Source organism: Gekko japonicus, unplaced genomic scaffold (genome assembly GCF_001447785.1).
Source record: "Gekko japonicus isolate JY-2015 unplaced genomic scaffold, Gekko_japonicus_V1.1 scaffold1568, whole genome shotgun sequence".
NCBI lineage: Eukaryota > Metazoa > Chordata > Lepidosauria > Squamata > Gekkonidae > Gekko > Gekko japonicus.
In genome coordinates this window covers 430,806-447,696 of record NW_015165290.1, presented here as the reverse complement: position 1 = coordinate 447,696, position 16,891 = coordinate 430,806, and the positions used below count along the sequence as shown (strand labels likewise).

At 46.1% G+C, this 16,891-nt stretch overlaps 1 protein-coding gene across 1 annotated transcript in view; it reads left to right on the top strand.

Moving 5' to 3' along the window:
* The first annotated feature begins 865 nt into the window (after window positions 1-865).
* Window positions 866-16,891, top strand: part of KAZALD1 (Kazal-type serine peptidase inhibitor domain 1) — a 21,950-nt gene continuing 5,924 nt past the window's right edge. The window contains exons 1-2 of the mRNA XM_015410351.1: window positions 866-923; window positions 14,035-14,653. Coding sequence (XP_015265837.1) covers window positions 14,131-14,653 — 523 coding nt within the window. The 5' untranslated portion in view covers window positions 866-923; window positions 14,035-14,130. The remainder of the gene's footprint in view (window positions 924-14,034; window positions 14,654-16,891) is intronic.

Below are 16,891 nucleotides of genomic sequence, written 5' to 3'. Positions count from 1 at the left end.
AGGGCATTTTGAGACACTTAATGCTGCAGGGTCATATTTAGATACCATCAAATGTTGCTGTTGGACTTTTTCATTAAGGCAAAAACAAAGAATACTGTGCCTAATGGTACATTTCTAAAATGCATGATTTTAAATGCTGCATTAAAAAAAAAAAGTGGGTTTTTTTCATAAGTGTTTTCCCCCCATCTCAACTATTTGTGGATAACTTGGATTACATACACCTAAAATAGGCTACTATTGAGTCATAATGCATGGATGTTTTCCTCATGGGTAAATATCAATGAAACGCCCCCACTCTATTGTTGCTTCCCCCAACTCAGTTCAGTGTTCCCTCCCGATGGCTGCCTTGAACTTTTGCAAACAATGCAGGAGATCTAGCCAGCTCCCACTGCCCCTTGGTTTATCTTTTCCTTATCCTTTCCTAGAACTAGCTTTTCAAATAACCTGTCTTCCATTTGCCCAGTTCTTCATGTGACCCCCCAAGAAACCCAATGCCTGCCAGACATTTTGCATTCCAGTTCTGCGTTCCATTTCATACCTATAGTCAAAAATGGTTTTTCTGCCCTGAGGCGAAGGAGTAAGAAAGGTGTCTGGTTACAACTGTGGTTTCTCAATGGAGCAACAGAGAGGGAGGCTGCTGCTGGGCTTCACTTGTGGCCATTCAGCATGAAAACAAGTTAAGTGACTGATCCGATCGGGCACACTTTGGAGGAGAGAGAGAAGAGTGGAGAGGGCTGGTATAAGGGATCGCATTTCATTGTGACATCACTGGTCGTCATCCCCCCCCCCCTCCTGCAAGCAGAGATGCAGACAAATCCACTGGAACAGGGGAAAATCCCAGCTGAAGGAGATATTCAGGAGGACATCCAGACTGGATGCCAGGACCTGGAAGCAGCCAGAGGTTCTGCCAAGTGTGAGATGAGGTAGGTACTTCCAACAGGGCACCAAACCAGGGAGAATAGAGTTGCTGGATCAAAATACTAAAACCAAGGGATGTTTTGGTGCTGCAGCGCTTTCTGCACTTAGACTACTAAGGAACTGGAAAGGCATAGAAATTATTTGCTGGAATTATGGCAGTGTAAGTCGTTTATGGTCATGGGCACCTGGTAACTCCAGCAAAGGGGGGGGGGGGATGTTGCATGCACGGGTTGATACCTTCTGATACTTCCCATTCTCTCCTCCCCCCCTTGCAGCTGAGCATGTTCCAGAGTCACTGCTCAGTTCCTGGATACTTCCTAAAATCCTAAAAGGTAGATTTCTGAAGTACAGACTTGGTCCAGAATTGGCTCCAAAGTTTCAGTCAGATGAAGGGATGGGGAGATATATACTCAGGGCTTCTTCTTGTTTTGGAAAAAAAGGTGCCGGAACTGTCAAAAGAGAAATGAAGTTTTCAATCTGTATACTGAAAATTCATGAACTTTTAAACATTTTAAAAAGAATTTTGTTGAAGAGGTTCCAGAACTTATGTGTTGTCTGTATTAAAGCTTAATAAAATAATTTTAAAAAGAGGTTCCAGAACTCCTTTCCGGCATGTTTCCCCAGAAAAAAAGCCCTGCATATACTTATCTTTACAAAACAAGTAAAAGCATTTTACCCTGTCCTTCTTCCAAGGAGCTAACAGTGGTCCTTACAGCAACCCTGTGAGGTAGTTTACACTGATATGGGAGTGACTAGTCCAGTGTCACTTAATAAAAACCATGGCTTACCACTCTAACCACTACACCACACTGTGACAACTCCAGAAAATCCTGCCTGCTGGGGAAGCCTGTTGACTTTTGAGGTTCCTGGTAGCCCTATGTCTCTATGGCTTCTGACACTGCATCCAGTCATTCTGAACTCCACAAGCAAACTTCCCTAAAACTGAGAGTGCTGTAGCCAAAGCCTAGCAAAGTTATGAAGCAGAGTATTGAGAATAATGTTGATCAATCTATCCTGAAGGGCTGCCTCCTTCAATGCCGATCTACATTTAAACTGATTCTGTGGTTTAACCTGGAAGCAAATCAGCCTGAAGTTTAAACTCTCTTTTTCATTTCTGAACAGGGTATGAGATGAAATCCTGTAGTATCATCACTTGAATTCAAAAACCGATTCTGTTGCTGGGTTTGTTTCCAGCTCAGCAAAAGTGTCTGTTCTTAACATGCTTATCCAGCTAAAGGTCTGGCATGAAATGTGCATGTCTGTGGTTAGGAAGGGGTGGGGGTAAAGGAGAACAATTCTGGGAAGGTTCATCTGTCACAATATGGCCCTTAATGCCCAGGGGTTATGGGGAGTGTGTTTTTCATAAAGCATTCAAGTGCCTTCTGGTATGGATTAGCTTGGTCTGAAACCTATATTGCTTGGTTATGTATTAAGATGGTCATGGCTAAGCTAGCCTGGCTATGCGATCTGGCAGACCTACAAACCTTTGGTCCGAGAACAATAGCCACCTCGTATCCTAGCGCGGACCAATAGGTTCGCCTGGATCCTGAAAGGGACCTATAGAAACTTGGGCCATGTAAATACAGCCTATCACGGGAATTGGGTGTGTGTTGGGTGTGAGTGTGGACACGCATATAAGCCGGCCTCGGACTGGCTGGTCTATCTTCCGTTGTGATGTAACCTAATAAACGTGCGCTGATTTCACCAAGCTGAGCCTCCGCACTCAGTACTTTTCAGCTTGCATCTAACTCTACATTATTGACTAACAATACTATGCATTTGTAGTGGGGTTACTATTTCTTAGAGTTTAGTTGGGCAGAGAAGTCTAATGGAGGCATCACAAAGAGACCCTGAAATGTTGAGTTCTGTCCCCAGAAATGGGAAGTGTGTCAATGGAGTAGAGTAGCCCAGAGAAGCTTACTTTTCTGTTACATTATGAAAAAATGTTGTCAAGTGGGGCAGAGTAGGGAGAAGAGGTGGGGCTCTAGAGTTCTTGTGCCCAACTGCTGTAGGAAAGAGGCATGAAAAGGATGTTGGGCAAAAGACAAGTAGGAGAACGGTGGTGAAATTCTTTTTTTGGCTCTGAATGAAGAAAGATACAGCCGGTATATCACATAGTTCCAGGGGCTGAAAGACAATCTACTCCAGTGGCCCTGTATAGACTAACAACATTTATTTCAATGTGAGCTTTCATGAGTCACAGCCCAGTACTTCAGGCAATAAGTATTAACTGCCCTCTGCATTCTAGTGGACAACAGGCTACAACAGGCACTAGGAGAACTGCCTTGGTGCAAAGCAATAAGTATAAGTGATTTGGGAGCAAGCTGAGCCTCATGCTGAGGAAAAGGCAAACCCTACTAAAAGGTTGGAGCTGCGGTGGCTCAAGTGGTTAAGACGCTGAACTGCAGGCTGTGGAAGGTCAGTAGTTCAGCGGTTCAAGACCCGGGTGCCGCAAGACAGGGTGAGCTCCTGTCTCTAGTTCCAGCTCCTGCCAACCTAGCAGTTCGAAAGCAAGAAATTGCAAGTAGATAAATAGGTACCACTTCAGTGGGAAGGTAACAGCATTCCGTGCGCCTTGGTGTTTAGTCATGCCGGCCACATGACCACGGAAACGTCTTCGGACAGCGCTGGCTCTTCGGCTTTGTAACGGAGATGAGCACCGCAACCCTAGAGTCGGATTCGACTGGCTTTCGAGCAAGGGAACCTTTACCTTTTTTTACTAAAAGGTTAGAGTTATGAGCTAATTGCACCTGGGAAATATAGTGCTCCTTTATGGTGATCAGGCTAGCCAATCTGTCTAGAGTTTCCATGGGAAATTGTATTGAGGTGAAACTCTGCGCCATCAAGTGTCCTTTCTGGTAAGGAATTGGAGGGGGGGGGAGAAACCAAAGATAATATTTTGGAGAGAAGGGAAGAGATACTTGCCTGATCCTTATAGGCTGCAGCTAAGATAAAATTTCCAGGGATTGTTATTTTGAGAACTACTGTGAGATATCTGACACAATGCAACAGATGTCCTGCCCTGCAAGCAGCCATATAGATTAAGCCAAACAGCCCTCTAGAATGTGAATGAACTGGCCCAGAAAGAAAATGATCATGGACAAGAATAACTTAGCACCCAGCATGACTGCTCCCTTTCTGACCTCTCAGTCTTTGTTCTAAAGGAAGCCTGCACAATGTAGTTGAAAAGCAAGCCTGGGGAATTAAAATTCCGAGTCTTATGGCAGATAAAAAACAGTGGGTTAAATAGGGGACGTGGGTTCCTGGGTTGTTACCAAAACATTCCATAGCCACCTGCTGGCTATTGTATTTTCCTATGCTAAAAACTTTATGAAAAGGTCATGATCTGAAGTGATGGAAACTTGCATCTGCAATTGCTCTTGCTCTGAGTACAGCCATCAAGATTTAGCTTTTTCTGTTTAGGCTTGCAAGAAGAGGTCTTAAATTGCATCCAGGGAGGCCTTCCATTTGTGCCTCCAGTACCCACACAATCCTTTCTAAATACCCACCATCCCAGTTTCCGGCACTTTCAGCATTGTTGTCATAAATACTTTTTAGGCTCTGGCAGCAACCTAAACCTTTCTAGAGAGGATGACTGGAGATGTCCGTTTTACCTTTTGAAGGCTCACAGAGGAAAGAATTCTGGCTGGTACAGTGTGCTATGCAAGGCGGAGAGAAGACATCGTAGTCAAATTCACTATTCAGAGTTGCAGACTCTGACTGAGATCATATGCACAATTAGACCTACCATAGGTGTGAATGCCGGGTGGATTTAAAGGGTGCGATCAAATACAAACATCTGGGAAGCATCCCTCAGCCATCAGCAACCTGTGTTAATCCACCGCAGAAACAGAGTAAACAGGCAACATGTTGCTATGGGCAGATGGACTTTCCCCTGTCTGATCGCTCCAGCGTGCTCTCATGGTGTCGGAATGGTCTGATCGGGCCATCCCAACTCCGTGTCGTTGTTTTTCCCCTTCTCAGTATGCACATCATCGCACACTCCATAGGGAGCCCTCATTGTGGAGGTGTGATTCATCGATTCCCCGTTTAAGCACACCAGAAACAAATGGCAACCCCCCCCCAAAAAAAACCCGACTCACCCGTGGTTGCAGCTGATCACACAGTGGTAGGCTGTGCCCGCAGCTTCCAAGGACTGTGTGATCGCACAACTGTGGGTCAAATTTCTCTGGAGGAAATAGCCTCCCCCCCCTTTTTCTGGTGCACGTGACCGCAACCTCTGTTCATGGTTGTTCCATTTATATATCATTAAGTCACAGCCACCTTATGGTGGCCCCATAGGGTTTTCAAGGCAAGAGACATTCAGAGGTGATTTGCCATTGCCTGTCTCTGTGTAGCATCCTTGGTATTCCTTGGTGGTCTCTCTCCCATTGAAATACTGACTAGGGCTGACCCTGCTTAACTTCTGAGATCAGGTTAGCTTGGACTATCCAGGTCAGGGCAGTTAGGACATACCTTACAGTAAAAGAGAAATATAACAGGATTTGCTAGAGAAAACAAACTCACACTCTGCTGCACATCTTCTTTGAGTGAGGGAGAGGCCAGCCCTTGGCCTCTGTTGGGTGAGCTTACCGAGGCCCTGTCCCCATCAGTGTTCTAATACTTCCATTCCGCTAGCTCATTTTCAAGATGCAAAGGAGATTTTTCTGCAGAGACGACCACAATAGGCATGTGCAATTAGATATTGCTGACCTGATACACTGTCCAATATTTTCTGATTCAGATTCCTGTTATTTCCTGATATTTTCCTCTCAATAAATATTGGAAATATGAAATCAGGTTGAGAAGCCTTTTGCTATTCACAGCTGGTCTATGGCACAGTGGGTCTTTAAATTTTTATGGGCCGTTATTTTTAATAGGAAGACTTGGCCTCCAAAGTCCCATTGAAAATAATGGCCCTTTAAAGTGAAAGAGCACCGCGGACTAGCTGGTGGCCCAAGCCCCTTCCTCTCTCTCCCCCCCTCTTCCCGCTCCTGCTACCTCTGGGGAGGGGAAGCATTTGCTAAATTATTGCTTTGTTTGGGAAAGGGGGAATGATGATAGTTTTCATTAAATTCTGGGGGTATTGTTTCTCTGTTTCTGGAACAATTTTCCAGAACTACAACAACACTTCTGATGTTTAACAAAAGGATAACAACACCCTTCCTAGGTCACCATAGTAGCCACATGAGTTCTAGTATGTTCTAGGTCAATGGTTGTGCTACAGGCTGGGCTTTCAGAGTTCCTCCTTTATTTCTTATGCTTGTTTTATTGCAAAGTAGGAAAAAGGCCCGTTGTAGAAATAAATACAACGGCCTCTAGAAAGAGGCTCTGGATGGGTGCCCTGGCCTTGGACACTCAGTGTCAATTTGCTGTGGCAACCTCAGCAGGGTATGACACTGAGTCCACCTTTTTCTCCGGAGGAACTGATCTCTGCTACCTAAAGAACAGTCGTAATTTTGAGTGATCTCCAGCCCTCACCTGGAGATTGGCAACGATGGTTCCCCAGAAGGGACTAGTTGGTTTGGAGGGTGGAGTCTATGGCTTTGTACCTGTCCAAGGTCCCACGCCTCCTGAAACCTCACCCTCTCCAGGCTCCATCCCTCACATCTCCAGGAATTTCCCACCTGGAGTTGGCAACCCTGTCTCCTTCCCAGCCAATCATCAGCCTACCTTTATTTCCCCCTCACTCTTCAGCTTTCCACCCCCCACACACCTGCAGCCTCTCCCGTGCTCTGAAGCCCTGACTGCTACGTCACATTGACTGTCATATGGGGGCCACCTCAGCAGCATATGAGGATACAGAGCCCACCATTTTCTCCAGGGGAACTGATCTCTGCCATCTGGAAAGCAGTTGTAATTCTGAGTGATCTCCAGCCCTCACCTGGAGATTGGACACATTTTACCTCAGAACAGCAAAACTGTTTAGAATTCAAGATGCATATGCAAACGACCTCTGTGTTCTGAGGCAAAGGCCAATGAGGCTGCATATGCAAATAACCTCTGTGTTCTGACTGGCTATGGGGGGGAGAGGAACAGCAAAATGTTTAGAATGTTGGAGGCAGGACTCAGGCAAAGCAGCCAGTGGATAGGGAGACCCTCTGAATGACAGATCAGAGAGCAAACTGATTTTGGAGCGTATGGAATGTTCTAGAGAAGTGCCACCACCATTCGGCTTTTATTTATAAGGGAGCTATGTAATAAGTGACTCTTTGATTCTTGTTTTTTTCTTTTACCTGCTTGCTTTCTGGTTTCTGTGCATCTGTCTCCTCAAGTCTCCTTCAGCTGAAGCTGCTGATGAACAAACAGCATTTGCAGACAGCTGATACTCTGCTTTATTTTAGGCCCAAGTTGACAGCATGACTAATTAATTGGATATTTAGAAACAAACTCAAAGTGCAGTGGAATAGCTATATTTAATGACGTAACAAAATATGTAGCTGGATAAACGAACTGTAAATAGGAAAACTGCAATGCATTGTGTTACAAACAAGAAGACAAGTAATAAACCAAAACATAATCAAATCCATCTGTTTATGCTCTTCCACATCAAGTCCACAGTTCATGCTTTACTGGGTGGCACATCAACTTGTCATTGTAGTAACAACTTTGTCAGGTAACATATGTTATGCTCAAATTATTGGTTCAGGTCAGATATCACTGGGTGGCCTCAACAATGGCTAGTTTTATTTTTGCCCCCCCCCCCCCGCTTTCCCCACAGAGATCCTGCCTGCACTGTAGTGGAGGTGACTCCAGGGTATAAGCCTGGAGGGCTACACTTTTATATCACACACAAACCACAGTGGAGAAAATCTCTGGTTAATAAACCACAGTTGGTGGAGTGTTGTGTGTTCAGACAGCCACACTAATCACGGTTATTTATTAGAACTTTGTTCTGCCCTTCCTCCAAGGAGCTCTGCATAGTGTACATAATTCTCTTTTTATCTTCCCAACAGCAACTCTGTGAGGTAGGTTAAGCTGAGAGGGAGTAACTGGCCCAAGGTCACCCAGACAGCGTCCATGGCAGAGTTGGGGATGCCAAAAGTGGTCTCCCAGTTCCTAGTCCAACACTGGAAGCCTTGTACCATGCGGACCTATACAGAACCATGGGTTGGTGTGAGGCCATACAGCATGGCTTGGCTAAAACAACAGCAAATTTAATGTCTCTTCTCTCCCTTCCAAAGCAGCGTTGTTCCCTTGTGAAGTAAGAAGGCAACCCTGGTGAACAATGGACATTTTAATCCAAAGTGCCATAGGAGATGAGTGTCAGGCTTCAGGAAATGGCTTCCCAGATATATTTTTTGAATAAACAAATCACATTTTGGAAATGTTTGAAAACTGTTTTTTTATTACAGATCTATTTGGTTTATATATTTGTACTTTGGTTTGTTTGTATTCTAATTAAGTCAGAGTACATATTTGCAAAAGCACTGAAGACTTTTATTGCTGTTGTTTATGTTTTAATGGCTGCTAGTATGAAAGCAGATCCTGTATGAGAGTATGAAAGCAGAAGGTTTTCAAAAAGCATCTTTTATCTCTGAATCATTTCATTCTCCAGTTTAGGGAGAGCAAACAAATGTAGGTTACATTTGTGCCACTCGTGTGAGGAGTAGAAAGAAATTACTATGCTAGGATCAGCGATTGCCAACATGGTCCAGGCACAGTAAAATACTATGAATGGACTTCAAAAAGTCCCACCTCTGAAGATCTACTACAGTGTATACTCCCATGAAAATCCCTTGTGCTGAGTCAGATTGTTGGTCTATCAAGAGTCATATTGTTGGCTTGCCAGGCTTCTAGGTCCTCAGTCTTTCACATCACCCGCTGCCTGATTCTTTCAGCTGTGGATGCCAAGGTTTGAACATGGGATCATCTTCTTACAAAGCTGGGGCTTAGCCACGACACCACAGCCTAACCCTATACTATTTACTCTTAAGTGTAGCAAAATTTTGGCTTTAAGCCTATGAATGTAGGGCTGCCAACTCCAGATTGGGAAGTTCCTGGATATTTGGGAGTGGAGCCTGGGGGGAAGGCAGGAGTTGGGCAGAGGAGGGAGTTTGGCAGGGACGTGATGCCACGCAGTCCACCTTCCAGAGCTGCCATTTTCTCTCTGGTCTTTGTAGTCTTTACAATTCCCGGAGATCACCGTGTCCCACCTGAAGGCTGCCAACCCTGTAATGCATTATGTGCATGCTGGAGAGTCTGTACTGTAGAGTGTGCTTCCACTAAACTTCCATTTGTGCAATACCAATGGATTTCAATGGGCCTTTGTGCAAACTAAAGTTTTATCAGAAGAGGAAGCATGTTCTGTGGCAGGGACTATTAAGCATGCTGAAACTCATTCATAGGATCCAAGCCAATTTATTTATGTATGTAGAACGTTATGCCCTACGTTTCTTCATTCAGAAAGTTTTTAAGGCTGTTAACCAGTCATAAAAATACACAGGAACATAATCAGTTAAATCTAATCCAATATGAAAATGGGAACACACATGTCGAGCTCCTCACAACAGGGTTTCTAGCAGTTCCCTCCCTCTTGAGAATATGATCTACTATGGGATAAGGCCTGGGCCTTTTCTATTGCTGCCCCTTGGCTGTGCAACAGAAGGGACAAGACATATTCCTACCTTTGGGGCCTCTTGACAAGGCTGTAAATGTAGATTATTTCTATACTGCATATGTCGTCATTACCCACCTTGGGTCCTGATTGTGCTAGGAGAAAGGCAAGGTATACAAATACTCTAAAATAAGCAAAGGAACAAGATTTTTAAAAAGACCCCAAAACAGTATAAAATACTTGACCCCCATTTCACTCAAAGTGTCTGGCAGAGGAACCTTTTAGCTGATTTCCTGAAAGAGAGGTCAGAGGGTACTAGGCGGACTTTCTTAGCAAGAGAGCATCTAAAGAAGCCTACCCTTGACTCAGGAGATCTCAATAATTATCAACCAGTCTGAAATGTTCCATTTTTGAGCAAGGTGGTTGAACAGATGGTAGCTGGACAATTCCCAGCTTTCCTGGATGAGGCAGATAGTTCAGGCCCCTTCCAGTCTAGTTTTAGATCTGGTCAGGGCTTTTTTTGTAGAAAAAGCCCAGCAGGAACTCATTAGCATAATAGGTCACACCCAACAGCAGAAACCTATTAGCATATTAGGCTACACCCATGACAGTGCAGCTCATTAGCATATTAGGACACATCCCCATGCCTTCCCTTGGCTTGCCTGGGTGCCTCATGGCTGTGGGGAGCCCGAGAAAACCCTCCCTTGAAGTGAAGGGAAGGCTGTCTAAACTACCTTCCCTTGGCTTGCCCAGGCAAGTTGACCCTTGGATAGGCCGGGGAAGGCATAGGGAGGCATTTAAATGCCTCCCCGATCCTTCCAGGGCCCTCCCTGGCCCTCCTGCCTTGGAGTCGCCGGGGGGGTCGCTCTCCAGGCCTTCCCTCTGTAGCCATGCACGCAGAGGTTTTGGCTGTAGTGGGTGTGGCCAACTCTGAAGCTAGCCGGAACTCCGTTCCTGTGCGTTCCTGCCCAAAAATAGCCCTGGATCTGGTTATGGGACTGAAAGAGCCTTGATTGCTCTGGTGGATGGACAGAGGGAGGGACAACTCTGTTGATTCTCCTGGACCTCTCAGTAGCTTTTGATACCATTTATTGTGGTATCCTTCTGGACTGGACTGGGATGGGAGGCACTGTTCTTCAATGGTTCCAGCCCTACCTGGAGGGCAGGTTTCAGAAGGTGGTGCTGGGGGACTGATGTTCAGCCCCTTGGCCTTCAGCCAAGGTTTCTACATGAAACTGTTGGGTGAGATCATCCAGAGATCTGGGCTGGGTTGTCACCAACATGCAGATGGCACTCAACTCTATCTTGCACTTCCAGTTGATCCCAGGGAGACTATAGAAACCCTGAATCACTACCTGGAGGCAGTTTTGCAGAGGAAGTGAGCTAATAAACTGAAGCTTAATTCCAACAAACTGAAGTACTACTGGCAGGGATCATTTCGTAGAAAAAGAGCTAGAGGAACTCATTAGCATAACTCATTAGCATATGCCACACCCCCTGACATCACCAGAAGTGTGTGATAAGGCCACACACCCCGCCCCCAACGGTCCCGGCCGCCGCCACCACCAGCCTTGCAGCTCCACTGCCGAGCCGCATGAAGGGCCCGGCGGTGGACCTGCAAGGCCGGCGGGAGTGCAAGGAAGCCCCGCGAAGGCCCTCCCTGGCCCCAGGCAGGCAGGGGTGGGGAGAGGCAGGGAGGAAGCAACTTACCCTTCCTCTTCTCCTGCCTCCTCCTGGCTGAATGAGGGCTGGAAGCGGGGCGGCCGGAAGCAGGGGGCGGGGCTTCGTCATGTGCCCCGCCCCCTGTACCTCACCTGGGAGAACTGTGATCCCCTGCGATCCCCCCCGAAATGACCTCTGACTACTGGTGAGTGAAAAGTCTGACCCAGGATTTAAGGTGTCACCATTCTGTATGGGGCTGCACTCCCTTTGAAGGATCAGGTCCATAGTCTGGAGGAGCTCTTGTACCCAAGCCTACTGCTAGGTAAAGATGTGGCAGCTGTGACCAAGAGTGCCTTTTACCAGCTTTGATTGGTTCACCAGCTGCAGCCTTTCCTAGGCAGAAAAGAACTGGCCACTGTAGTGCAAGTCTTGGTTATATTTAAATTAGATTATTGCAGTGCACTCTACATGGGGCTGCCCTTGAAAAGTGTTCAGAAACTTCAGCTGGCACAGAACTCTGCAGCCAGGATGTTGACAGGAAATGGTTTGTTGGGATCATATCATTCGCTTCTTGGCCATTCTGCACTGGCTTCTAATTTGTTTCTGGGCACAACTCAAGTTGCTGGTCTTGACCTTCAAAACTCTATACAATTTGTGATCAACATACCTGAAAGCCCACCTTCTCCCTTATGAGCCTGCCTGGCCATTGTGGTAATCCTGGAGGGCCTGTTTCAGATCCCCCCCTCCCTTCTGAGATTAGGTCTTCGTGGTCATGGCACCAAAGCTCTAGAACTCTCTTCCCAGGAAGATTCATCTGTCCCCTTCTGTTGCCCACTTCTATCAGCAGGTGAAGACTTTTTTGTTTTGTTTGGCATTCGCTCAGTGATCCCCCTTCCTAACCAATGCTTTTATGTTTTTTATGTGTGCATTTTAACTCTTTTAAAAATTGTTTTAATTATGTATGTTTGGGAGAGGGGTTGATTTTAATGGTTTTATAATGTAATTTTATTTATTTATTTATTTATTTATTTATTTATATCTTCGATTTTTATCCCGCTCCAACCCCGAAGGATCTCTGAGCGGCTTACAAGTTCCGAATTTATCCCGAGCTAAGGCCACATGTCTACGGGGTTGGGGCTGCCTACCGGCACCCAGGTGGCAGGGCTCGCTATTTTTTCTTGGTTGTTCTCCCCGGGCGGTCTTTTGGGTGTCAGTGCTTCGTTCCTGGTGTGGTCATCCGGTCCGGCGGCTTCTTCTTTCTTTCTTTTGGCGGGCCCGTCTGGTATGTGGGTTGTATCGACTTACAGCCCAGCTAACGTCCGTACGGCTCCACTGCGCTTGCGTCACGTCACCACGTCCTTCTGTGGCTCCGCCTCTGTCTCCACCTCCATCGCTCCGCTTGCCTTCGCTCCGCTGCTCCGCCACTCCATCGCCGCCATTTCCAACGTCACCGCCGCTGCTGCTGTCGCTTCTACTGCTCCTGCCACACACCCCCGTACGGGGAGGGTGCCCCCTGCCACCTAAGGGCAGGTACCCATTCATCTACTCACTTATATTAATTGCTTTCGAACCGCTGGGTGGGCGGGAGCTGGGACTAGGGTCAGGAGCTCACCCTGGCCGTGGTGGGTCTCGAACAGCTGTAGCAGCTGTTCACTGATGTTACCAGCAGGCGTTTTACCGCCTGCGCCACCGCTCCCGTCTTTATCATGTATGTTTTAAACTGTTAGCAACTTTGGCAGTCCTTGTAAGGGCAGAAAGGTGTGATATAAATCATCATCATCATCAGGCTTCTGCTCAAAAGGATCTATCATGGATGGCCATTAACCTAGCTCCATAAAGAAAGTATTCAGCAGAGCCCCAGTGAGCACCGTCAGTCACCCTTCAGAAGAAAAAATCTGAAATTTTTAGGAAGGAAGCAGCAGTGTGTTTAGAATTCTTATGATGGCAATCAAGACACAAGCAACCCACCCTGTCCTGGATAGCCCAGGCAAGCTTGATCTTGTCAAATCTCGGAAGTTAAGCAGGGTCGACCCTGGCAAGTAATTGGAAGAGAGACCTCCAAAGAATACCAGGGTTCGGGATGCAGAGGCAGGCAATCAAACCACCTCTCTAAAATGTCCAAACCCCACTAGAGGCAGGGCAGGCTCCAGCTTGTTTTGCCCCCTAGGCGAGGATCCTTTCTGCCCCCCCCCCCGTGCACCCACCAATTTTCAAAAATAAATGCATTTTAGGAAGAACGAAAAACACAAATAATTAAGAAACTCCCAGAGTACGGGACCAGGTACAGTTTGGTGCCCCTAAGGGCCGTCCCGCTCTAGGTGATTGCCTAGTTTGCCTAGTGAGTGAGCCAGCCCTGACTAGAGGTCACCAGAAGTCACCATGATTTTCAGGCATGCAAGCACATACACACACAGACCCAGCAAAATAAAAAGACACAAATAACCCAAAGGGCAAACAACCCTTTTTTTGTCCATAACATTGCACTGTAAAATTTATCCTGAGAATTATGCTTCAAACAGCTAGTATGATAGGATGATGCGCTCCCATCTATGCCAAGAAAAACATGTGGCCATGTTGGTGGCATTTCAGTTACATTTACAAACAGCAGCAGCCTCTCATCTTGGTCCAGAAATAAGGTCACACTTGCATTATACGGATCAGACCACTGGTCGATCTAGCTCAGTATTGTCTGTGCCAACTGGTAGTGGCTTTCCAGTAAGTTGGTAAAACCAATACTTACTTTTTCATGCAAAGCATGTGCTGCACCATTGATCCACAGCCAATCCCCCAATTTCATTGTTGTCCATAGGCATTAGGGGAATCTACTCTAGGGTTTCACTCAGAGGTTGGATCCAAATATATCACTGTCTTCTGAATTCCCTTTCTTTTTTTGTTAGGAACTGATGACTTCGTGGCTTTGAAGAGAAGGAGGAAGTGGAACTTACAGAGGGCTCCACTGTCCAGGGGTGGTTACAAATAAATGTGACGAATGGATGCCAAGTTCCAGAGCACTTGTGAGAATGTCTCATCCTGCTAACTCATCCTCTTTACAGGTCATCTTTCTATTGCTATTCTTATACTGTGCCATTCTCAGCTGGGGACTGCCAACTGCTCCGGAGTATTTGCAACGTGGCTGGCAGAGGCTGTTGGAGGAAGGGGAGAGTTGTCTGGAATGTAGGTTGGAAGAATGTCCCACACCACGTGGCTGCCTGGCTGGGGTGGTAAGAGATGCCTGTGACTGCTGTTGGGAGTGTGCCAATCTAGAGGGACAGATCTGTGACTTGGACAATACTAACCACTTCTATGGAAAGTGTGGTGATCACTTAGAGTGCCGCCTTGATGCGGGGGACTTACAACATGGTGAAGTACCTGAGCCCCAATGCACTTGCCTATCCAGCCAGGCTCTCTGTGGCTCCGATGGCAAAACCTATGCCCAGATCTGCAAGTTCCAAGAGATGCAAAACTCCCATCCAGGGGCTAATCTCACCGTGGCCCATGAAGGACCCTGTGAGTCAGGTATGGTACAGCAGAAGCTTTCTTCCAGTTTCTACATGAAACACTAAGCTATGAATAAGTGTTTCTGGGGGGGAAAGGAGTGTGGAAAATCTTGAATAGTACAGGTCCCAGAACAATGGGGAACCTTCTATAATAAGCATGCTGGCAGAAATGTAGAATGTACACAATAATAGGCTTGAGTAATACTTTTCTATGGAAAAAAGTTTGAGTCCTCTGGCACCTTTAAGACCAACAAAGTTTAATTTGGGGTATAACTGTGAAGACAAAGATTATAGCCTAATGTCTTAAAAATGGTGAAATGACTGACAGCATCTGCAGACTGTTGATACTGTGCTTTGTTCTAGGCATAAGCTGACAGCATGAGTAGTTAATTGCATATAATAAACTCAAAGCTCAATGGAATAGTTACATTTACTCATGTACCAATAAGTAGCTGAATAAGTTGTAGGCAGGAAAACTGAAGTGCAAGGCATTGCTGGCTGTTAGTGGGGATATCCAAGTGGTACAGTCTTTAGTGTTTAGGGTGAACTTAGTTAGATTCAAGTCAAATAGCACCACAGAGACAAACAAGTTTCTTTGGGTATAAGCTTTCAAGAGTCCCTTCATCAGATATGAGTTGGAATGGAGATCTCTGAGTCCTTATATCCCAGTCAGAAGGTGGGAGGGGTGTTGCAAAGAAGGAACTCAGGATACAGAGGTACAATGTGCATAGTTATTAGCCTGAGTAGTGCAGAGGGTGAACTTAATATCTGGGATTTTTCAAAGATGGATTGATCTCACACTAGCCAGCGGCCACTGTTGGTTAGACCATAGGCAGACTTTAGAAGACAGAAGCGTCCCACAATGTAGCAGGCAAGAGAGAGAAGGGCTGTAAATGTACTTTTATTCAAAGGAGATAATGTGTTCAAGATCTTCAGGTATAGGCAGGGGTCATTTGGGGGGGGACGCCATCCCCCCGGGTGAGGTGCGGGAGGGCGGGGCCTGGAGCTCCCTGCTGGTGCCCGCTGGAGGTCGCCGCCGGCTGTGGGGAGGACACACTTCCGGTGATGTCAGGGGGTGTGGCATATGCTAATAAGTTATGCTAATGAGTCCCCCTAGCTCTTATTCTACGAAATGACCCCTGGGTATAGGACAGGGGATATGAAAACACAGTGGAAGCCACTGAATTCTTAACGCCTTGTGAGTCTACTTGGTATTGGCCTAATTGGGAACCAATCCTATCAAGACGGAGTGGTATCACTCAAGAAGCAAGCCAGGATAGCTGTAATTGACAGTGGCATATGAGTGGATATGTCTGTCCCTTACAGAATTAGTAAAGAGAGAATTGGGAGTAACTGCAGCAGTTGCTGTTGAATGGAATCCAACTATGGATTCCAGTGATGAGGTCTTGTTTCCACAACTTACTTTGTGGAATGAGGTCTTATGAAGAGTTTAGCACCCTTTAAACTCCATGGCCATCCCACTCATGGCAAGCCTCAAAATTCTTCCTCTTTTCTGTAGCTTCTTGTTCACTTTTCTCTTTCAATCCCTTTCCAGGATTTTGCAACCAGAATTGGACATTAATCAAATATGTTAACTTGCATCATTTATTCTTCTGTCAACATCTGTGGTATCTCTTAAAGCCTGCATGGGAGAGTTTGCTGCACTGGAACACACAGTTTCTGGTCATTGCTGCTGCTGTTTCCATACTAGGAACCTAGCTCTCATCTGCTTCAAGGTGTTCATCGTATGTTGGAGCTCAGACTCTGAAGGCCAAATTACATATTTCCCTAAGCATTCATTTGCTGCCAGAACAGCAACCTCTCTTCTGAAACATCTTCTTCAAGTTGCTTAATGATGCAGCATCTCTCCTTTCCTTCTGCTTTGTCTCCTCTGCTAATAACAGCAAACAATGTGGAATGGGGTCAGGGAAACATGAGATATTGTGTCATTAGACACAAATTGAGCAGTAAGACATCATGGAGAGGAAATATGGGATTGGACAGGTGATAGAGTAACGTCTGGCTTGACACCGAAAAGAAAGGTATTTGGCTTAACAATAGCTTTAAAAACATGGACCAGCTGTGAGTTAGGTTCCAATAGATCCATGATGGGGTGGTTGGAAAACAGAGCAGTAGTAGAAGCAGTGGGAGCAGTAGTAGAAGAAATCAAGAATGTTGGAGATATGATATGGAGGGGGAGAGAGACGGGGCACTAGGGGAAAATGAACATATAATGTTTGGCCTCTCATTACTATAG